This window comes from Falco punctatus (assembly GCF_963210335.1).
Source record: "Falco punctatus genome assembly, chromosome: 4".
Taxonomy (NCBI): Eukaryota; Metazoa; Chordata; class Aves; order Falconiformes; family Falconidae; genus Falco; species Falco punctatus.
The window spans coordinates 51,976,589-51,999,945 of record NC_137583.1 but is presented as its reverse complement, the minus strand read 5'-3'; the positions used below and the strand labels follow the sequence as shown (position 1 = coordinate 51,999,945).

General features: G+C 46.9%; 1 protein-coding gene across 1 annotated transcript in view; it reads right to left on the bottom strand.

Annotated features, from left to right (window-relative positions):
- Positions 1 to 23,357, bottom strand: part of SETD2 (SET domain containing 2, histone lysine methyltransferase) — a 67,927-nt gene that overhangs the window by 11,557 nt on the left and 33,013 nt on the right. The window contains exons 9-15 of the mRNA XM_080385751.1: positions 22,348 to 22,474; positions 20,641 to 20,775; positions 19,967 to 20,095; positions 16,298 to 16,936; positions 4,911 to 4,959; positions 4,418 to 4,598; positions 504 to 1,179 (exon numbers count right to left, since the gene is read on the bottom strand). Coding sequence (XP_080241877.1) covers positions 504 to 1,179; positions 4,418 to 4,598; positions 4,911 to 4,959; positions 16,298 to 16,936; positions 19,967 to 20,095; positions 20,641 to 20,775; positions 22,348 to 22,474 — 1,936 coding nt within the window. The remainder of the gene's footprint in view (positions 1 to 503; positions 1,180 to 4,417; positions 4,599 to 4,910; positions 4,960 to 16,297; positions 16,937 to 19,966; positions 20,096 to 20,640; positions 20,776 to 22,347; positions 22,475 to 23,357) is intronic.

The window sequence follows — 23,357 nt, the reverse complement described above, 5'->3', positions numbered from 1 at the left end:
ATGGAAGGGGACATGTAATTCAGAGAAAACCGATAAAGAAAGCTGATCTGTTGGGGTTTTTGTTTGGTTTAAGCTGGTAGCTCCAGACTCTGCTTCTAAAAGCCAATGGAAGGCAAACTCACAGCCCTGCATTTTACTGCTTACTTGGTGACAGTGGAAGCTCTTATGCAGAAATACCCATTCACTGGAATCAACAATCAAAAAACCAACATAACTTCTATAAACAGGTTACAAATAATCTCTGTAAGCTGTAAACTCCTGCTTGGCTCCAACAACTACAGCATTTGTACATGGAAAATACCCTATTTAAATGTGCTTTTCTCATACTCTTGCATGGGAAGTCATCAGAGAAGTGCTACTGCAGCTTAGTGTCAGAGCAAAGCAGGATGCTCTAACATTAAGAGCACTAGCAAAGAGTGAGCAAATAAAGTGGTTTTCCCAGCTGCAGGCTGGTACCCTTCGTTTTGCGGGTGTTTTCATGCCATGCCTTGTCTGAAAATTACCTGTACAATCGGTGGGGTCGTCTGTGAGTAGGGAGATGTCACACCATAAACGGTCTGACAGGTCTGTCCTTGGTAATATATGGCTGGTTGAGACTGGGCTGGCGAGTACTGCTGTTGTACTGCTACAGTCTGCTGGCTGGAATCCCAAACCCCGTAGCTCTGACTCTGCACTGGTCCCGGTGCAGCCACGGGCAGGACGGCCACATTGGGTTCTTGATGGACCACGGTGTCGCTTTGTGCTACATACTGTGGAGTCGTAACCTCCATCGTCGTTGCTACATGTTGGACTACTGGTACCGGCTGAGGAGTAGTTAGGGTTGGTTCTACTGTGTGCCCAACCAAGGTCTGTGGGTGTTCATATGCTGCTGTCGAGCACATCGAATCCATGGTGGGCGTGGGCAGCAGAACTTTTCCAGCGTTGGGGTTGCTGGGATCTACATAGGCTTGCATGGGGTAGCCAGGCGGGTAGCCGATAAAGCTGTGGTGGGGCGTGCCGTAGCCCATGGAGTCGTAGGGCAGGGGGGACGTCATCCCCAGGTTTTGCAGTTGCTGTTGCTGTTTCTGGGCTTCCCGCTGGGCAACCTCCTGTTCAAACAGCTTCCTGCGCTCCTCTGTGGACAGCTTGTTGCGATCCTTAAGCCGGGCTTTCTTCTTCGAAGATGCTGGTGTGTCATACCTGGGAGAGGATGAAAAGAGAAGGTTTCGTGAGACCTCAGAAACCCAAAGGTCCAGGGCTCCAGCAGCAAAACAGCCACCACTGATGGCAGCAGACACTGGGGGCCCAAATGCCCAACAGCAGCAACAATTCCTAAAAATATTCATTTTCAGGCACTTGACCAACCGTGGCAACTCATAGGGAGGAGAAACATCCACTGGTCCCACTTCTCGATGAGGGCAGAGGATGAGCTAAGTGGTCCCACTGGATTTACCAGCTTCAGTTCGGTGCTGAAGCTAATGGTGATGCAAAGATGCAGCAGAAGTGGTCTGGAAGATCTGCTGGGTAGCACCAAGACACCCGGAGAGGGGAGGCAATATCTCAAGGGCCAACAGAGAACCCGAGGAGAGGGTGGAATAAGCAGGGTGCCCCCTGAGCAGGCTGAGGACCCGTGCTGGAGACCCTCTGCCATGGTTTCCCGAAGCGGGACCAGAACAGATGGGTTTTGGAAGAGGCTCTCCAAGAAGGTGCACCTCACACCACAACATCTTCACTCCCAAAGATCAGAGCAGCTCAGCGATGGGGAAAGTACCCCAAATTTCTTGTCTAAGGTTTCCCCCGGCATTGGAGCTGCAGACACAAGCGCATTTGCAGACATGACAAAGAACAAGGGAATTACAAACAGCACGTTTCTGTTTAGAGTTATGCTATTTACTAGACCGCAGATCCAGCTTAAAAAATAATAAAGTGTGGATGGATTTTTTAATTATTTTTTTACAAATAAGAATTTCCATCCCGACACACAGAGCAGCTGGAGGGATTTTTCCAAGGAGTTAAAGAAGGGGGAAAAAAAAAAAAAAGCCTAAGGACTTTGATCAGACCTCAACCAAGGAAAATTTCAGATCAAAGGTGGATATTTTGAGAAGTTATGAGTGTGGTAAAATGGGGATTACAAGCAAAAATGCTTTGCAGCCCTAATATAATGGATTCTACAAAGCATCCAGTATATTCTCTATATACTCACTTTATGTTCATGCATCCCATTTACATATCAAAAGCACATTGCTACCAACAGATACACTTAAGATGTTTCCTCACATTCCCAGAGTAGCTGCAAGGGTCTGTTAATGTGAACCTTATTGACATGAAGAGTTCAATTTCAATAATTCAAGTCTTTCCTGGCCCTGCCTGGAGAGTTTACACGAGAGGCAGCTGGCATGAAGGGACAGGCAGAAGAAAACTGCGGGTTTAGTGCAGAGCAAGCCAGCGATGCTCTCTTATTTTGCTCCTCTCTCCACCTATTTTCTTAGTTTGTTAGTTACATGAAGGATTTAATAAGACAAAAGGGGGACATTCAGAGCGAGAAGAGTATCCCTAGAGAAGGATGCAGGCACCCTAGTCCTGCTCCTGGTGAGCACCACTCACCAACAAGGATGTGGCTGCAGGAGGGAAGAGCCAGAGCAGGCAATTCCTCACCCACAAAAGAGCTTCTTCTGTTTAAAATACAAAAAAAATACACTGTTTAGTCCATCCATCTTCATACCTCCTGACACACTGCCGTTACTTAGCTCCACTTCTACCCTCAGACCTCGGTGATGTTTCCATCCTCCAAATGGCTAATTACAGTAGTATAGATTTACATCTTATTTTTTATCCAGATGTTTTAAACTTTCCCAGCCCAGCTCAATAAGAGGACAAAAGTTTCCTCATCTGGCTGACTCACCACCAATTGTTCCCTAATTACTAAGTGGCTTTAGATCCTATTTAAGAGGGACAACAGAAAACTTATGACTTTAAAGGAAATTCCTTGGCATTCTTACTGCCTTTAACATGATCTGAAGCCTCCCAGAAACGCATGTAATATTTTCCTTCTTTTAATTAAGAAGCAACTTTCAAGGGAGGAAAATGGCTATCTGGCAACAAGCAGCTGCTGATTCACGTGCTGCCTGCCACCACCATCTCTATTGCTCCTCTGGCTGCAGGAGGGTTTGGCTGTGCCCGGCTGCATGCCTGTGGGACACTGGCGAACAACCCTGGGAGTCAGCACAGGCTCAGGCGCTCAGACAGTGATAGTCTGAATCTATAGGAAAAGGAAAAGGCAAAGGCAGCTTCGTGTGGCTGCCAGGATCATTGCACTGATCTGATTCTCACTTAAAATCTGGGAGAACAGCTAATAATTAAAAACATTTTCTCTTACTGCTTGTTCCTTGAACTGGCCAACTCACCAAGAACAAAAAGGTCTATGTCTCATTTACCTAGCCCCTATTTTTATTCTCACCATTCATCCTACTGGACCTGGTCAGCAGATGTACTTTACATGGAAGGGCACAACTCACGCTAGCGCAACACAAACTGGTTGCTTTTATTTTCTACTTTATCTTCAGCATCTGCACACACTGTAATTTGAAGTAGCATATACTTTCACTGGAGCTTATAGACTCGGTGCCTTGTTTCCCTAGACAACCTGTGTTTAAAAATCCTTTTTTTAAATATAAGATGTAAGTAAATTTGAAGCCCTCATGCTCCCTTGTATCCATCGCTTGGAAACATATGCAGTGTAAGTGGGCATCCATCAGGCAACAGAGCGCCCACAAAAAAGAAACACGAAGTAAAATCACTGCAAGGTCTTTAAAACTTAAGAGACACCTTCTCAGCCAAGGCAGCAGGATGCCACCGTTCCCAGGGGAAGGCAGGAGACATGGCACCAACTTGGTGGGGTCACACCTATCATGACCGCTTTCCTTGAGCTCAACGGTTTTGGGGGATATTCAGGTGGTCAAGGAAGTTGGTCTGTGTTAGAAGTCCTGCCTGGCATGGGTACTGCCAGCTGGTACGGGCATGGGCTTGCTCCAAGTTTAAGTTTAGAATAACCCCCAAGTACACTGGGGAGAGGTGAGCAGAAGGGAATGGGTTTTGAAGAACTCAGACAAACTCTGCACTAGGAGGGCTACAACCCTAATTCCTGTGTGAGAGGTGGGTATCGCTTCCCTCGTCACCTGTCTAATACCCAAAACATGACTGAAGGCGAAGACTTAGGTTATCTGAGAGGAGAGGCCACCTAACACCCAGGAGCCACGCAACTCCGGCCAGGGAATGCATCTCACCATGCAGGATAAAATCTCCTTCCCTGTCCCTGGGTGTTTTCAAAGATCACCAGGACCATTTTCCCCAGTTTTCACCCAGGATTACCACAGTTCCAACGCTCCCAGCCCAGCAGTCAGACCCGCAGCCCTGCCACCAGTGCCGCCAGATAACTTGCCTGTCCTCTGGCCTCTTTGTTCCTCGCTCATATGCCGAGGATGGAGGGGACAACGAGTCTCTCCGTCTCTTCTTCTCTTTACTTTGGCTCTGCTTCTCGGAATCCCGCTCTCTGCTCAGGATCGGGTTCTTTGGAGTAGGAGTCTGATCCCTGTGGCCAGCTGACTCTCTGCCACGGTCAGCTGTTAGGAAAAATGGGTAAAAGGGAGAGAATTTTTATAATTCAGAGTATTTCCAGCTCCCCCCTCTTGCAGTTTCAGTAGCTTCTGTTAGTTAACGGAGTCTTCAAACGAGGTATAGGCTGCCCTGCATCAGCCTCAGGGCTACATTTCCCATCACCCACTGCTTAGATTATCTTCCCTATTTACAGGAGCCGTTTTCACGGAGTAGGAATGCTGAGTTATGAAGGCAGAACATCCCTTGACATCCCAGACCAGGAAAATTAAGTGGTTTCATAGGAGATGAGTGATATATAGGAAAACATGAATACATACCACTGTTCTCCTTCTCTGCTTGACTCTTCTTCGGGATCCGGTACACCTCCTGCAAAGCAAGCCACAGGCAGGGTCAGAATTTCAGCTACTGACAAGAACAACCATCTACAGGGCTGCAAGAATCATAGCACGGCACTAATAATTTAACAATTCAATTTTAAAACAAAACACAAAAAAGTCCATGTCTCTTGAAGCAAAGTTGTGGTTTTAGGCAAATTATTGTGGTGCTTTCTATATATTGCCTCTGATCAGCATTTCGTGTTTGCTCAGTGCAGGTGGTTTTCTGGGCCAAGTGTGATGGGCAGTGCTGCAGGACCTACGCTGGCCACCCCACCTGGGGGCTAAGAGCGCCTGAACTCGCAGCTCTGTTGGAACAGTGATCAATGATTTTTGCAATGCAACAAGCCACCCTCCAGGTGCAAAGCTGCTTTCCTACCTCTTTATTTACCAGCCCTGGTGTTCCCCCAGCTGAGTCTCAGTTTGTTGGGGTGTCCATGGTCACCGACCCTTGCCCTGGCAAACAGGGGCATCTGACCTGTCCTCTAATGACACCGAAGTGACACGCCTGTCTACCTGCACCAAAGACCTCTAGTTGTGCCCATGCTGGTCTTCAAGGCAGTTTTAGGCAGTCCTGCAAGAAGCAGGGAGTTGGACTTGATAATCCTTACGGGTCCCTTCCAACCTGAGATATTCTGTGATACAACAGCTGCAGCTTCACCATGTTGGAGAAACAGAGACTGTGCTGGTGGCCATCGCCTCCTCACCCTTCTTGTGGGCTCCCATGGACCATCCCTGGGCTTCCCCCAGCACCTGCCAGCCTCATCAGGGACAAGGTCCACCACGATCCTCGTGACGTTCCCCAGACCTGATGCTTGACATCAGAGTGCCCCAAGGGACAGGAGCCAGAGGCCACCTTCCAGGTCTGAGTAAAACCCTTTGACCGAGCCCCTGTTGAAGGCTGCTGAGATCAGCTACCAACACCCACCACCCCTTCTCCTACAGCAGCCAACTCCGCACCCCACTGCTTATCCAGCTCTGGAGTTCTCAGCACAGGAAAGACACGGACCTGTTGGAGCGGGGCCAGAGGAGGCCACGGAGATGGCCAGAGGGCTGGAGCCCCTCTGCTGTGCAGCCGGGCTGGGAGCGCTGGGGCTGTTCAGCCCGGAGAAGGGAAGGCTCCTGGAGAGCCTGGAGCACCTTCCAGCACCCAAAGAGGGCTTATAAGAAAGATGAGGGCAGACTTTTTAGTAAGACCTGTAGCGACAGGACAAGGGGGAATGGTGTTAAAATAAAAGAGGGGAGATTTAGATTAGATATAAGGAAGAAATCATTTACGATGAGGGTGGTGAGGCACTGGCACAGGCTGCCCAAAGCAGCTGTGGATGCCCCAGCCCTGCAAACATTCAAGGCCAGGCTGGAGCTTGGAACAACCTGGTCCAGTTGAAGATGTCCCTGCCCATGGCAGGGGGGTTGGACTAGATGACTTTTAAAGGTCCCTTCCAACCCAAATTGTTCTGATTCTTTCTTATACCAAGCTGTACCACCCCACTGAGCATCAGGCACACAGACAACTCCTGGAAGAAGCATCATGCTGCAGATAACCTGCAACTGCCGAAGAAACTCACTTTTCCCATGCATTAAGCAGCCACCCTGCACCCAGCAGCTTTTCATATCCACATTTCAGCTAAGGAAAATACATTTGTATTATATATATAAAATAAAAATATATTCTGAGCTCCCATGTTTCAGCCTAAGAAAATACATTTTCCTTTGGTGAGATAAATGAAAGCATAAGAAACTGTTGTTGTGGTCTGTTCACAAGACAAAACCACTTCAAAAGAGCTGGTAAAGGTTAAAAAAAAGTGATTTTGGCCAAGATTTTACTTTTTTTAAATACCTATTTTGCTTTTCCATGGAGCCTGAACGCAACACTGCCAACATGTGCAGTTTGAAGCACCTGCAACTACACTCTCATGTATGCTGTGACTTCTTCCAGTGCTCAGAGGCACTAGGAGTCTAAAAATGTGCCCTGTTAAAATTATTTCTATTTATTTACATGCTTGCTATGGACCAAGGGGCAGAAGCAGGAAAACCAGGTCAGGAGAGTCCAGAGCAGAGGTGTGGGATGCAGAAGCATTCCTAGTGCTCCCCTTTCCCTACAAACCTTTATTTTTCTGAAGCCCAGGCATGCTGCCTGTGCCCATCTAGCTCGACCCAAGCCATGCCAAGCTGGGGAACCCCCCTGACCACGGAGCAGCAGATCCACAGGGACCAGGGCAGGGAGGAGGACCTGGTGAGATCACAGCCACCACCTGTGTGCTCTTAACGTCAGGTGGGCGCCGGGGGCTCAAAGCAAAGCAGGTTCTGATGCACACCCAAGGCACCTCCAAGACCCCAAAGCCCAGCCCTTGCTGTACCACCAACCCCCTGCCTGGTTTTGGTCCCCCTTCACACTCCATCCCACCCACAGCACTGAGAGAATTCCCCATTAAACACACTCAGACTGTTACTCATCGCTTGTAGCATTTTTGACCTCCTAATACCTGAATGCTAGCATGATTCCTGGTACTAAGTCACGTATTTTAAACCAACCCATGTTTCTGCCGTCTGTGTTTCAAGGCAGGTCATGGTTCTGAAGCCTAAGCAGCACCCAGCTTAGCTGCAAGCCTGCTGGCAGAATGAATGAGGACAGGAGATTTTTGCTGTGGGGCTTACAGTATGCAGCTGCTTTTTGAACCAGGTTTTGTGTGCCTTGCAAGGGTCTTTAGGGCATCCTCTGACTACCTCCTTTAATTACCCTGCGTGATCCTGAAGTGTATCACATGAAACCTCTCTCTGTCTTTACTTTCCATCATTATTATCTGCACTAATGACCTCTCAGCTGCACACACACAGCCCCCTGCCTGCACCACTATCCCCCAAGATTTCTGCCCATGCTGCTCCGTCACCTGCACTGGTCTCCTGGGAAAGACCAGGCCCTTGGCCCAGGATGATGGCAGGCTGCAGCTGCAGCACTGTCAAGAGATTGCTAAAGAGAAGGGGCTGCTTTGCAATGGGAAATTACAAGAGATGTTACAGCACTTTTAATTATTTGTTGCTTTTCTGACCTGCCAGAAGCCCTGGGGTTAGGTGTCTCGCTCCGTGCCTTATTTGCAACTCCAGGCAGAGATGGCACCACAGGGAGAAAGGGGAGAAGAGGAGCCTCAAAGAAAGCAAGGGCAGAAGAGTGCATTTTGCTAAGGCAACAGGTAATCCCTTGCAACTTCAAGTTATTTGAGCCACAAACCATTTCTCATATATATACAGATGGCACACTACATGTTGCTGAATCCCAAAATCCACGTGAGCCAGAATAACTCATCAATACCGTTCCATTGACATAAAACGGGAGAGCACTTGGACTCAGACTTGCAAATGCTGGGACTGGGACTGCTGCAGTTCAGCGCAGCATCCTTGTTAAATGCTGCTGGATTATGCAGCAACGATTATTATGATGCCACATTAAACTGTGTATTGCTACAGATTATGTTTTATTAGCCCCACAGCGCTCATGATTGTACTTCTAACTGCAATAATCTGACACTCAAAGTATAAATGACATGTTATCATACTAGTGATCCTACAGCATGTAGAATATATAGAGAGGTTTTACAGCATTACTGACTGTCCAAGTGCTGGTAGCTTGGAAGAAAAACCCTGGGGTTTTTTTAATTCCAGTTTCTATCAAGCCCTTGCTCTGTTCCCTTCATGAAGTAATATAGTAGTTCACAAGAATACCCACTTATTTGAAGCAGCATGTGATGAACCAGCTATTATGTGGCTGAACATGACCAGTATGGTCCTGCAATAGGAAATAAGACCAAATAAACCAAATACGAAAAATCAAAGAGAGAATGTGGGGTGGCCCTGATGGAGGCTGCAGCTGCACCCCAGAAAAAAGTCAATTAATTCAGAAAAAATATACTCAGCGCTATACAAAGTTGTTCTGGTGCAGTGTGCTGAGATCTTGGCTTTCCCAGGGCAGGATTTGTGCTTTCCTAGGACCAGATGTGGAGCAAAGCAAAAACCTCAGCAAAGCCACCTCCCCAAGTCCATGACCATCAGAGCCTCCCAACAGCGTTAAATCTTCATATTTGATGCGATGCCACATTCACCCATTGTACCTTGATGCCTTGGGGGAAAACCAGCAGGGACCTTCCCTAGAGCGCTAAAATATCCTGTAATTTAAGGCATGGATGAGGCAGAGGGGAGAAAAAAGATTCATTAAACTGTTACAGGGGGAGTGAAGGCTGCTTCAGGTTGGGTATTTAAAGCTTCCCTACTCTCAGACATACGGAGCTTTACCTCGACTTAACTCTCAACCTTACATAGTGTTCATTTTCTAAATAACCCCCCGCTTGATTTTTTAAAGCTGGTTGGAAAGTAGTTGACTGGCATCTCTGCTGGGCTGCCCAGTTGCACCAGACTGCATTGCTCAGTAGCAATGTGTCTACCTCCAGCACTGGATTTAACAAGACAGTCCAGGTTTGCGAATCCCACTTTTATTGTGTTAGGAACCCCCCGCCCCCCATGTGCCCTGTGGGCTAAGAAAATATATTTTCCCTTGGTGAAATAAATGGAAGTATAAGAAACCCTGTTGTGGTCTGTTCACAACACAAAACCACTTCAAAAGTGCTGCTGAGGGTTAAAAAAGTTATTCTGGTCAAGACTTTTTATTTTTTTTAAATACCTATTTTGCTTTTCTGTGGAACCTGAACACAATGCTGCAAACTCATGCAGTTTGAAGCATCCATGAACACATATGCCATGACAAGAGGCATTAAGAGTCTGTAAATATGCTCTTTTAAAATTATTCTTATTTATTTACACATTTGCTGTGGATCAAAAGACCCCAAATCTAGTGTGTTTTTAACTAAATACCAAGAAACAAGGCAGCAGCTCACTGTTTGGAGTGGGGAGGGATGTTGAAGCAGCCAGCTGGGACAATAAAGCCTATATAATGCTATTTACACGCCATCCAGCGGTAGATCGTTTTGCCTCTTACTGCCTCGTGTGGGAAGGACCACAAGCACAGGTTCTACAGACACAAAAGCACTCACCAGCAACAGGTTTTCTCTATTTATTTTCTCTCTCCCACATCACTCCCCACAAAAAGTTCATTCTCAGACACACCGCAGAGCGGCACGTTCAAAGATCTGCCCCACGTTTGGCCCGAACAATGTTCCCACCAGCAGAGAGAAGGTGTGATGAGGAGCCACCAAGCTGTGAGATGATGGATGAACCAGCCAGGACAGCTGGCAAGTGGAGGAAGAGCTAAGCTAGACCAGCCTCCCCTGATCCTAAAAAGACTTTCCATTAAATAGCAGGATGTGCAATGGGAAACTACCGTACAAAGGGATCAACAGGAACAGGAGAAGGACCTGAGTAGGTGGACTTGGCAAACACAGCACTGCTCACTCCTGTCACATGTTGGTTTAGGTTCACTGTGACATTGAAAGCTCAGCTGCTGAAGCTAAGAAATACAGCAATTTCAACTCAACAGAGATAACTGCGTCTAAGTTTTGAGGTCAAAGACAGCTGAACATGCAAGGGGCAAGAAAGCACCTGCCCTCCCTAGGAAGGAGAAAGCACCTTCCTCTGAAAGACACGGCTGTGACCACAGCAACAGGAGGCACTGGAGGGGGAAAATGGGTGAAGCTGTGGCAGGATCCATCCCATCAAATTAGACTGCCCTAACAAAGGTCCAGGTGGCTCAAAATACAAGATAATTATGAACTGGGGAGTGAGCTACGTCTTGCTGGAGAACAGCTACAGATCTACTCAATAGGCTGCAGTGCCTCCAGCATCAGTCTGGGGGAGATGGAGGCAGCAGTCTTTGAACCAGCAACCAACAGAGGAATATGTCAAAATTGCTCCATGAAAACCAGATGGTGGTCAAACCAGACACAAGCCAAGGGGAACTCCGAAGAATAGCCTGTTTTATTTTTGGAAACGGAAGCTGCTGGCTTCAAGCGTGCACAATGCTGAATCAATGCAACCACCACTAACAGAGTCCAAATGGCTCTCTACCTTCCAGAACAATTTTTAATGAGTTGCACAGAAAATTAAATGTAGAAAGAAAAGTGATACAAGTCTGTTACAAAGAAAAGAAAAGTAAAAAAAAATTCCAACCACGATTTAGGCTGTCCAGCTGCAGACACAAAACCATCCTCGGGTTGGGAGAGGCAAAAGAGCTGCAGAACAGTCTCAAGACTCAAAGGATGTAGTGGTAGGAAAGGAACATTGTACCTAATCAAACCCTCACCAGAAATCTGTTCCTTAGCTGCCAATTATTTCTGATTTAATGCAACTAAGCTGGAGAAGACCAACAGACACCAACAACGGGCAAAGGGAAACAACAGTGCAACCAGGTAGAGGCTCATCTTGTGTTAGTGCCAAGGCAAGTACAGCTGGCAGCAGGGTGTTCTACGCCGACCTGTGCCAGCCTGGCCTCACACCCATGCTTCAAAACCTCTGCTGCCCAACCAGGGACCAAGCGCATTTCTCCTGAGGCTGAAGGGATGAACCTCACACCTGGATGCAGAGCCTGCCAGAGCTTGCCACATTTGCCAGGACTCATGCACCCAAAGCCAAGATGACCTACAGACTGTGCTGTCTCACCTAACTGCCCTGGAGTCCTCTGAACTTACGTTGTTGATTTGCTGAAGAAACACCACATAACCAGATCAGTCCCCTCCCAGGCTGGATACCCAATGCTCTGCCCGCTAGGGCTGGATTTCCTCATCCTTGCTTTCCTCCCTCCTGTGATGCTCCTTTCCTCTCTTCCCTCTGCAGCTCCCCATCCCCTCTGCATGAGCATAAAGCTCCAGCATCACGCCAAGGGAGGGAGGAAAGCAAGAGAAGGACTAATGCCATGACATCCCTGCTTGAAGGCCAAAAAACCCCACCACAAAAAACAGGCTGGCCACTCACCAGTGCCTATTGTTTTCATGAACTATTTCTTGCTCTGAGTTATAACAAATTATAAGCCTCCTAACTAAAGCATGTGATGTGCGTGCCAGAGTGAGAGGCAGTCACACCAGGACGGCTTGTCTGGGAACAGGACAGGCAAGAGCAGCTTCACAGGGCTCTCCTATCAAGATGTATCAGATGTGATTTGGAAAGAATGTCTCAGGGGAAGACAAAAGCTCGGTTTGCCTGAGTGACCCAAGCTCTGCTATACCTATTCAGGCTGGTAATTAAGCTCACAGAACAGGCATTTTTGTTGCAAAAGAGAAAGTCTACCTTGGCCAAAGTTGGGGTAACACCTCAGCCTTGAACTCCAAGTCACTGCTAAATACTTGTGAGGACAGAAGTGTCCAACCAAAACCTGTTAAACCCAAAACACTTGAACTCTTTCAAATTATTTTTCTTAAAACATCTTCTCCAACTCATAAGGGCAAGATCTGGGGATCTTCACAGCTACAGCTCCTACCTGCCCCCCCCACCAAAGGTAAGGGCATCCTCTGCCCACCCAGGGGTGGAGGAAGATGCCAAAAGCTCCATCCCACCTGCAGCAGAGCAGTGCCCAAACCATGCTAGCATGGTGGGGTGCTCTGCAGCAGCCAGCACTGCCACGCTGGTTGTGTTCATGCAGCATTAGTCAGCCGGCAGAGCACGAGGTTTGCCACGGGACAGATTTTAGACCTGTTGACGGGTCATGACAAGACGCCTACAGCTTTGCTAGTGGAGCTGCTGGACCTCAAGGCCCTGCTTTGGCATAAACAGCAAGGAAATCCCAATACCCAGACCACCCTGAAATACTAACACTATTAAAGCACATGCTATGCTTGAAGGTAAACATGCTCTCCTGTCCCTCAGCCTTAACTACTGAAATGTAAGCCATCAAAAGGACGCTGAGAAAAGCTTGCCATGCCTGGCAGTGCTGACCCTACCACTTGTTCCTGTGATGCCAAGAGGGCAGAGCACTGGGTCCGCTGGCCGTCACGCTGTTTGTTGCCTCCATCCTGGGTATGGCTGTATGGATCAGTCCACGGAGCCTTACCTGAGTGCAATCCTCGGGCTGGAGTGGGCTAAGGCGCCTGGAAGAACCACACTGAACCACCACGTGTGCCCTTGCTGGTTGTTCACCAACCAGTCTGTGCCACTCAGAGTGAGTTTTCAGCATGGGATAAGATATGCACCGCTTCCTCGGAGAGCGGGAATGGCATGCACAAGCCCAGGCTGAAAACTTACCCTGCTGGGGAGTGTGAGTGTGTGTTGCAGTGGGTATGACTCCTTGTGGGTTAAGGAGTTGGAGTGTATGAGCCCTGTAAGCCAAGGACTTACAAGTCCTGTGTATAGAGGTATAGAAAAAGATAGCTCACTTAATCCTTTCATGCCAGAAGTTGGGATTTTCCCGGAGCGACATCCATTGCCGGCAATGGACGCACCAAAATAACGTCGGCATCAATGAGTTAACCACCTCTGTCCTCTTTTCACCTATTATATTGCTCATGCATCATCCAGCTTCCCAACCATCTTCCCGTTTCTTCACCGTATGCACGCTATGTCCTCTCCCTTCTTCAGCACGGAGTTGAAAATGGAGTTGAGAAAAGGAGACCCATGGTCAGCTCCTTGCTGCCCTGAGAAGCTAGATGGAAATGGTTGAAATTACAAGGGGGTCATCAGCAAGACTGGAGAGGACATAGCTTAAGTTATGAGGTTTCAGACCCTCCCGCCCCCCCATCCAATGGCAGTTATTGCAGGATGTTCCACCACTCAAAACAAAACCAGCTTTTAAAAAGCTTGGATGTGCTGGAAAAGGCGACTGGCTCTTGCCACTGGGATGACTGGGTTTTCCAAGGTGACTATCTATCCCCCTTCTATCTAAAGCATCACCTGGCCACCTTAGTCTTGTCTTTTAGACATCAGCCACCTCCGGGCTGGGCTATGGTGGCACCCTGCATCTTAACAGGTGACAGTCGGACAGAAGCAGTTAACTCTTAGTGCTATGATAAAGGCTGGGACGGAATGAATCCTCAGGTCACACTTTGCCCACAAATGCTTTACAGGAGTTTTCACAGACCCGCAGCATGGTTCTGCTTTTTTGGGTTGGATTTGCTGGGATTATTACAAAGCTAGAGTTTGTGAGATAAAACCCCATCCCTATGACCAGGCACACATACTGCAACAGGCTATTAGCACCCTTGCAATGACCTGAGATTAATTAACAAGTACACAGAGAGGGTGTGAATCCACATCTTAAATAGCAACTATGATGGGTCATGACTCCACAGCCTGACCAGGGGCTACAGCAAAGGTCTCTAGATACCCAAGGCTGAGCTCCTCCCAGCTCAAATGAAAACACCAGTCTTGGTGAGAAAATGACACTGTCAGATCAAATTTGGTCTCAAACCAACATTTTGGAGGAGTCACTCATTTTGTGAGACTTCACGCTTTTCATTAAGCCTTTTTCAACATTTTTTCTGTGCTGTTTCAACTTTAAACACTGCAGCATGTGATCCTGGAAGCAAACATGCCTGGTTGCAAACAGAAAACTGAGCCTGGGTAGTCCAAAGCAAGTCTATCTCCAAAGCGGTGTAGGACTCAGACTTGATTTAGCTTTCAGTTAAAACAATCCCAGGTATTAGCAATGGATGGAAAAGGACTCTCAATTTAATCATAAATTCAATCTGACAATATCACTTCAATAAATAAAACTGTGAGGCTCACAAAAAATTTTAACTCTGCAAATTAAAATCTAGTTAATAATCAGATCCACCTGGTAAGGGGTGGGCGGGGGGGATGGGGGAAGAAAGAAACACAACCTCACTTCTCTGTAGAAACTTCTTTTAGTCATTTGTACAGTAAAATCTCACCTCTTCTCCCACTAAGCTTTATGGCACAAATGATTATGCTCAAATTCTGCAAATGTTCAAGAGTATCTGATTCTTCTGAAAAATTCAGAGATTAAGGTAAGATTTCTCTTAAATCTTATGTAAAACTCTAAATACTTTTTATAAATGCTAATTTTTGTAGCTACAGTTGCTGAACGGTACAAGCAAAGGTTCACAGACTCAAAGTTGCAGTCTCCCCCACCTGCATGTGGCGCTGTGGTATGCCTAACACCCATTATTTTTATTACCCTCTTCTAAATCATTACTTGTTATCAGATTCAATGGGTAGATAACATCTTTAGTTAGATTAATGCATCATAAAAGATAAAATTGCTTAAAGACTACTTCCAATAATTAAAAATGGGCAGACACTTGATTAAGGGAAGGGCAGAAGACCCTCCACAACCTTTCCCACCAAGACCACACCATGCAAGAAGCATGGCACTACCTTCAATTCCTTTGCTGGATCCTCAACAAATGCTGCTTTTACACCTATTAAAGTGTAAAAGCAACTTAAAGGCTCCCACCCATCTCACTATTGAATATGTTATAAGAAATATAACTCTACAGAAGCAGCAGATGGACAAGAAGTTTCCAAAGAGCTAAAGAAACCCCAAAGAATGCTTGAAGCGTCCAGTGGTGAGTTACTGGAACGTCAGCCTATGTCCCACCAAAAAAAGCTGTTGGCTGAAGACCAAGCGGCCAAGGTGGCCACTTAATGGTGCGCAGGGACAGGGGCCTGATTCCAGAGAAGAGAAGGCAGCCTGCAGCCAGCAAGCCCTTCTCTTAAAGATGTTATCTGCTCAAGGAAGACCTTGATGGGAATGAAACTGCAAGCAGCTGCATACTCTAGCAGTCTTTAAAGGCTCAAATAACGCCCACAAATCTGAGTATTTACCCGATCTAAACACCAACTGCAAAAATCAGAGGTTAACCCAGCACAGCTATCAAGAGAATGCAATATGGCCAACAGACCGGTTTCTGGAGGCTCTGTATGTTGCAGATGAAAAGCAGATGTTAACAGGCCAGGAAACACTGACAATTTTGTGATAATAGAATTTAGTAGTAGATGGTCCATTAATTTGTTTCAACATTGACCAATACTGGGCCACTTCAACCAAAAATGCATGCGGCGCTGCCACTAGCTTCTTTTAATGATCAGCTGAGAACAGAACCTCAATCCCTTAGAGCTGTCCTCCCCCTGAACAGCCTAAACAGTAAATGGAAGACTAAGGTGTCTTTGTGGTGCCCAAACTGAACTGTCTGCTGTTTTCAGAGTGCAATGCACCGACACCTGGAAATCTACTGTAAGTCATGTACAGGGTGGTTTGTGGTGGAAGGATATATATAGAAAGCACCTGGAAAAGTCCTTTTGCATAGAAAAGGCAATCTTGTCAAGCATTTACTGACAGAACAGTAACTTAGCCCTGTTTGTACTGAACTGCAAACAACTCTGCATCTTCCTTAGCAAGAGCAGAGGTGGTGTAGCTGCAGGCAGGTGCCTCTTACCTTGAGCTCCTTCCAGTTGTCGAGCAGCCTTGTAGCCAAGTCGCTCACATCCACAATTTTGTCTGTTTGTTCTTGGCTTCTCTCACTCTCAACGTCAGAGACACCTTCCTCTTCATCTTGAGATGGTGTTTCCATTGTAATGGGCTCTTCCAGCTTCGCACCGTTGCCTTCTTTGACCTCTGCTTCAGGCTCTGCCTCCAGCTCCACAGTTTGGGGTTTGCTGCTCTCCATTGGCACATCAACAGCAGCTTTGATCTCCTGCTGCTGCTGCTCCTCTGGCACCTCCACTGGGGTACTCTCCAGCTGGTCCAGGTCCTCTTTGCCCTCCTTCCCTTCCAGCTCACTGGTTGTATCTGAGATGGCACTGTCCATGCTGTTTTCACTTATAATTTTCAGCCTTCGAAATACCAGCTTCTTGGGGGTGTCCATGTCACCTTCTGTGCTCTGCTTGGTGGAAAGATCTGGTGTGTTGAGCGGTGTGTGAGCCCGTGAGGTGTTCTCGCTGGAGTAGCCATCCCCTTCGCTGAGCTGTGGGACAGCAGTCTTGGTCTGAGCCCAGCGCTGGATAACAGGAAGCACTTTGCTCTCCTCCAGCATGTTCTTCGTAGGTATAGGCAGGAGCTCTAGTGTCTTCATAATCTAAATGCAAAGACAAAACCCACATTGTTAGAGCCATCAGAATTTAAAGGTGTCTCCCAACCTGGAACAATTTCCTTTTCTCAGTAAGAGGTAACTCTGAAACATCAATATGATGGTGACAGGTCATGGGTCAGGAACAGCTGCATCCCTTCTCAAAGCTGAGCTGCAGAGATGAACTTCTGCTGAGAGCAAATAAACTATGAGTGGGTGGAAAACAGCGAGCACAAGTATTAAGCAATTAAACTAATTTAGCAATTGGTTGCAATTAAACTGATTTCAAAGAGCTCAGACTCTTCCAGTTGGCCATACCCATTCCTAGGACAAGCAGTACAACAATACAGCTGTCAGATGTACCACATGAAAGAAAACCTGATCAGAAACATTAAGATGTATCTGCAGTCAAAACAGAAGAGATTTGCCCCAGACAAAGTGCTGTGTGCTGCAGCAGAAGCTGGAGTTGTTACTGGCGTCAGCAGGAAGGAGACAGCCTGCTGCTTGTGGAGTGAAACCTTAAGCACAGAGAGATACGGACAACTGGGGAGCTCCAAACCACAAGACAAGGCAAGCATGCTCTGACCAATGGTACTTCCAGCTGATTTAATCTGGCCCAGAAAATAAGGCTGCTGCTAGCACCTGCACTCCCAGTACCACAACACTTCTACAGTACCCAGTAAGGCAGTCCCTGGAAGACCTATCCTCCTTTAGACACTGGGAAACACCCGGAGGTACCAGGTGATGAAGCCAACACTGTCAGAGACCCCAGCACATATGCTACAGTGCTTTCCCCTGGAGACCAGTCAAAAAGCATAGCCTCAGGTGGGTTCTGTCCAAGGTCTGAGATGAGAAGAGAATCAAATTATTGAAAAGATCTCCAAAATCCTTTCACAAAACCTGTCAGTGGGAATGGGGATTGCGGGCACAGACAGAAGCACCAGACATTATATGAGCACAACCTTTTCAGGATCCAGCTAGTGACTTCAGCAATGTGTCTCCCGAGACCTGGCCCCAAACCCCTGTTTTTGAAGCAAGAGATAGCCACCCCTTCTTACAGGGCTTTGTAACTTGTTAATTTTCAAAACCAGCCCTCCAGGAGTGAAGGACAGAAAATGGTTTATGGTATTATGATAATTTCTGCCACTGACACCTGATGGCCAAAAGACCTTTTTTTTTTTTTTTTTTTTTTAATAACAGGGTTTTTTTAAAAAAAAGCTGGAAATAAAGCTAAGTGTGGTCTGGCCCCTACTACAAGCCTCACTGGCAACTCAGTAAAGAATTACCTGGATTTTAAAAGAATATTTCCAATCCACAAAAGCCCACTAAAGTTGACAGTAGCTTGTGACCAGGCACATCGAGAGTGGAAATGAAGCCACCACTACCACAGCAATTCAGCTTCCCTCCTGAACCTTGCAGGGTTGTCGCTCTGGGTTTGAGATCAATGAGGCTGAGTGCTTGAATCTATTGTAGGGGAAAAATGGAGTCTAACCTTAACTGGACCATCAAATTCTCCAAAGCTAGAGGTCAAAGATGAGTCAGAAGCAAGCTACCCAGCAGCTCTCCAATGCTATGGCACCTGTACATCAGGGAGCAAGGAGGGTAGGCACTATATATACAAAAATCCAGAGCTGAGACTCCCTTGGAGCAACAGTTTAAATATCTATAAAGTGGGATGGATCCTACCTAGCCCAAAGAAGAAAAGACTACAGTCCTGAAGGGGAATAGCTCAGCTCCCTCCAAAGAGCAGTTACTGCAGCAGATTAACTCAGCCCCCGTAATTTTGGTCTCAAAAGCTCCTTCTGCAGCCTCACGAGCAGTGCCTCCCCATACAGCAGCACAGGGGTGACGCACCGCAGTGAGAGAAACCTTGACTCGGCACCTGTCAAGCAGTTCTGCTTTGCCTAGAAGTACTGAAAAGCCACAGCACATCAGCAGAAAACTGGAGGCACCCACTGAATCCATGCCTTGCACACAACATGCATGGCCCATCAGCAACACACTCTGCACAGCGTAAGGCAGATGAAGTACGGGTAGGTCTGCTCAAACCCTGCAAGTCAGTGAGATCTGACTTAACAGCAGAGACCCCTTACCCACTACCACCAAAGTATTCCAGGTATTTACAGCCAGGACTTTGTCTAAATGATGGGTGAGGACTAGGCCATGGAACCAGTGGCCTTCCTATAGGACATCTGCTGCCCCCCTCCCCACCAGCAGCACAGGCACTTCGAAAGAGGCACAGACGCCATCTTATTAAGCCTGGTATCAAGCTGAACTCCAAAAACCTTCAGGTATCCTCATCCCACTCTAAGAGCTGAAGGCTCACAAAAGCATGTGAAGACAGCTCTTCATCCCATCCTCTTGATACCAACAGCACCCATTTCTCAGAGGGAACACCTGAACCCACAGAGTTAAAAAAGAAAAAGGCATGAGCCAGACATGATTTGTTCAGAAATGCAAAGTACTGGCTAGGAGGTAAAAAACATGCTGACCTAAAGAAGTAGGGTTGGGAAGGGTTGTCACCGTTTCTGAAAAACACAGAAGTCAGCAAGAGGAGAGGCTGAGCTCTAGAGATCACACAGCTTCTGCTTTTTGCTCAGGATGCAGGACTGTGTGCACCTCTCCAGACTGCATAGCAACTTTCTTGTAGAAGCCTCTTTAATAAAGAAGCTTCCAGATGTCTTTTTTTATGCAATGGCAAAGTACATACAGAAAACAGAAATATTCAAGTTTCACTTCAAACCATCAATACCTCAAATTCCCTGTGCTGTTCAGCACGGAACAAACAGCAACGGTCTTTAAGTCTGGCTCATGTCTCTATCTCAGAAATCTAAGTAAAACCACAAAAAAAAATTCTTTCCATATATTAAAGATCTCCCTTAAAGCAGAAGTTTTAAGGCTTAGTTCTGAGGATACCCGAGTGTGTTTTCATGAACACTTGGCATATAATAGGTACATTAGAAGAAAAAGAAAACCGTTATGTTTCTGAGCACTTAGGAAAGCTATTAGAAAAACTTCAAACCCGAGGGAATTACTGACCTCCAGCTGCAACTTCAGGTTGTTAGCAGTGCTTCCTCTCCCATCGCCCAGCTCTGTCATCCAAATCCAGAGGAGAGATAGGCCGTGACACTCCAGGAAGGACTTCAGGCAGGACTGCGAGTGCGTGTTCTGGACAAGCCAAAGTGCAAGACAGCCCGTGGGGACAGTCAGAGACTTAAAGGCAAAAATCCCTTGAATTTCCACAGGCTGATATGGCTAACTGCTCAACTGGGCCTACACTACCTGCGAAACCCACGGCAGAAGCCAGAACCAGGCACCTGCTGCGAGCAGCGCAGGGCCCGGCTGCCGGAGTGGCAGGAGTGGCAGCAGTAACCGGCGCCGGGCCGTTAGCGCCGTTAGCGGCCGTTACCGGGGGTGGGGCCCGGCCCGGGGAGCAATGCCCAATGGCAGCGGCCTGCACAGAGCAGCGCCTGCAGCTCATCCGCACCCAGCCACAGGTAAAAACGCTGAATAATCTTGGAAATAAGACAGCTGTGGTTCTAAACTGATAAATTACTCTGTGTCTAAACCCTTACGTACAAGGAATTTGCTTCTAGAAACAGGAGACCTTTCTCCCACCTTCCCCCCCCCCCCCCCCCCCCCCCCCAACAAGAGTTCCAAGACACTGCTTTAACGGGACCTGGATCTCTGCCCTTCAGCCCCGTCCTCCTCACCTGTATGAGCTTGAGACAGGTGAGCTTCTGCTCCAGTGTCTCGATCCGAACCATCAGCCGGGATAAGCTGAGAACTTGGTTCTTATCAGAGAGACCCTCTCCATTCTCCAGCAGTGCTTCCAGCTCCCCGTCCACCTACCACGGCCAAAGAAAAACAACTCTCAGGTCGTGCCAGGCTCGTGCCACCCTACCTGATGGCAGAGGCAATCCGTTCCCTGGGTTCGCGAGCCCAGAGAAGCCTCTCCCAAGCCATTTGCCCATATGGAAAAGAAGCCTGGCTTTAATTGGACTCAAGGTGGTTGGGCTTCTTTTATCTGGCCTATTACAGGGGTTTTTTTAGACCTCAAACCCTGTAACAGGAGCACGCTGTTCCCACCAGTTGTGTTTATACTGGGGACAGAGGACAACCAGTTGCACTCCCAGCTGGCACACATGCAGGAATCCCTCGACTCCAGCACCCACCTCCCCTGACGGTTGCAGATGCATACATCTAATGCTGCATGGAGGAAATTCCAGGTGCATGCACCAAAATACTCCCAGTCGCAAGTTTATTTTTTCATGTAGGAAAACAGATGTGCACCAAGAGATTATCTTTAATTGCAGACAGATTTACTTCTTTAAATACCTAATGGGTATTTATAATATTTAGAACCAGAGGCGCATTCACGGACACCAAAACATCAACTTTCAGAATTCAGCCTACTGCGCAGTGCCACCAATTAGCATTTTAAAGCACCTTATAACTGACTTATAATTTCTTGGCTTCCCAACTCTCTGATACAGTAAATAAAAATGAAGCTGGCATTTTTAGAAGGTAGCTTCTCCCAAAAGAGCAGGTAACAAACCTCATCTGTAGGAACAGAGGTTTGTACCTTCTTTATATCTTTACATTTTAGAGGAAGCAAAAAGAGCCCGTGCAGTTTCTTACAGCAGTCTGCACCCAGGAAGAACTCCTTCGGACTGCTTTGCTCTGACTTCTTTCCACAGTTTCCTACATCTACCATGTGAACCCATGCCTGGTATTCCATGTGGGGACTAGGTTCACAGAACCACTTGAGGATCACAGGCATAATAAGCTATAAAAAGACTAAAAAATAAAAAGACAAAAAGAACCACCTGGATTTGAGTTACATATTTCATTCATGTGCATCTGCAAACACAACTGTAACTGAAACCAGCAAAAATACGACACATGTTCACACAAGTTCCTCCTGGAAGCAGCCTTGCCTCTAGGCCAAAGCAATTACGAGATTCAAGTTTCACATCCCAGCCTGGAGACAGCAAACATCTGCACCCTTTCAGCTGTCAGATTTCAGATTTAATGTCCTAAATGGTGAAGCTGGTATTGCCAGTCTTTCACCAATGTTTATAAATTTAGTGTGTTTTTTAGCAGCGTGCAGTATTGATGATCAGATATTGTAGCTGTGAAAGCCCCTCTCTGGTGGGACTTTGTGCTAAGTAATCCAGAGAAAGGAAATACAGATTTAACTAAAGCTCCAAAAAACCACAAGTATTCAGGGCCGCTGTGAAATACAGTGATACAAAAACATCCATGGAGAAGACTGAACCCTGAGGTCATCGTGATTCATTGATCACAGAAGATTACAGAGGTGACCTGAAGAGAGGATCAAGCCCAGGGTCAGCCCTTAGTTGCTGCTACTCTCAGAAATAAATAAAAATGTGCACACAAGGGAGAATCAGACTCACCGAGTCCTTCTTACGCGAGCGCTCCTTTTTCATTTTCCCTCCAGCAGCTCGGATACTGACCCTGTTCTCTCCTCCCAGGTAACCCCGGCAGTTGGCTGAGCCGCAGAAGCATTTCTGAGCCTCTTTGCTGGTGGTGGGCATAAGCAACACAGCAGGTTAGTAACAGCGCTACCATGACGCCATTGTCTCACCTGGAAACCAAAGCCTGCTTCACTTCCAGGCCCTTTGCAGGTCCACAACCAAGAACCAGAAAGGAAAAGGTGAGGCCGTTGTGTCTGCTAACTTCTTACCACACATTGCAATGAATATATCCATTTTCCTAATGAATATATAATCAGGATTATAATCCATTAGGAAAAAGGCTTGCATTTTATAGCTTAAAACAGGATAAAGAACAGGCTGAGGATCTGTGGAAGTACTAAGATTCAGGTGGAAGATTTTTTTGGCACGGATATACAGCTACAGAGAGGAGAGAGATAAATTATATTATCCTCAGGCAATATTTCTACAATTTTCTACCTGACATACTGTAGATTTTAAACTATATATGCCACAATTGCTTGGGAGAATGGTTTGGGCTTTTTTTGTATGTGCATAATCCAGTGGTGGAACATGGCTCCGCAGTATGAGTGGCAAGAACCAGGGAAGATCAACTACAGGATCTTCTGTGAAGCAGAACCTGAGCTCAGGAAGCACAACCAAGACATCAGGGCTGGAAAACTCCAGTGAGATGAGTCTAGACTCACTGAACTCAAATATGCAACAATACAGCAAAATGATTGCCCATCAGGGAGGCCCTAACAGGGCCACAATACAAAACCCTCAGGATTCTCACCAAGCCATATACCAACAAAAATAAAATTATGGGTGTGTAGACTGCTTATTACATGACCTTCTCCAGCTTTAGAGACATCCACACAGGCCTAGAAATACCACAGGCCTTGCTGCAAGAGCAACCAGAAAGGCTGAGGCTAAGTTTGTTTGCCTGCCTTGCTGCAAGTTTGCACCAG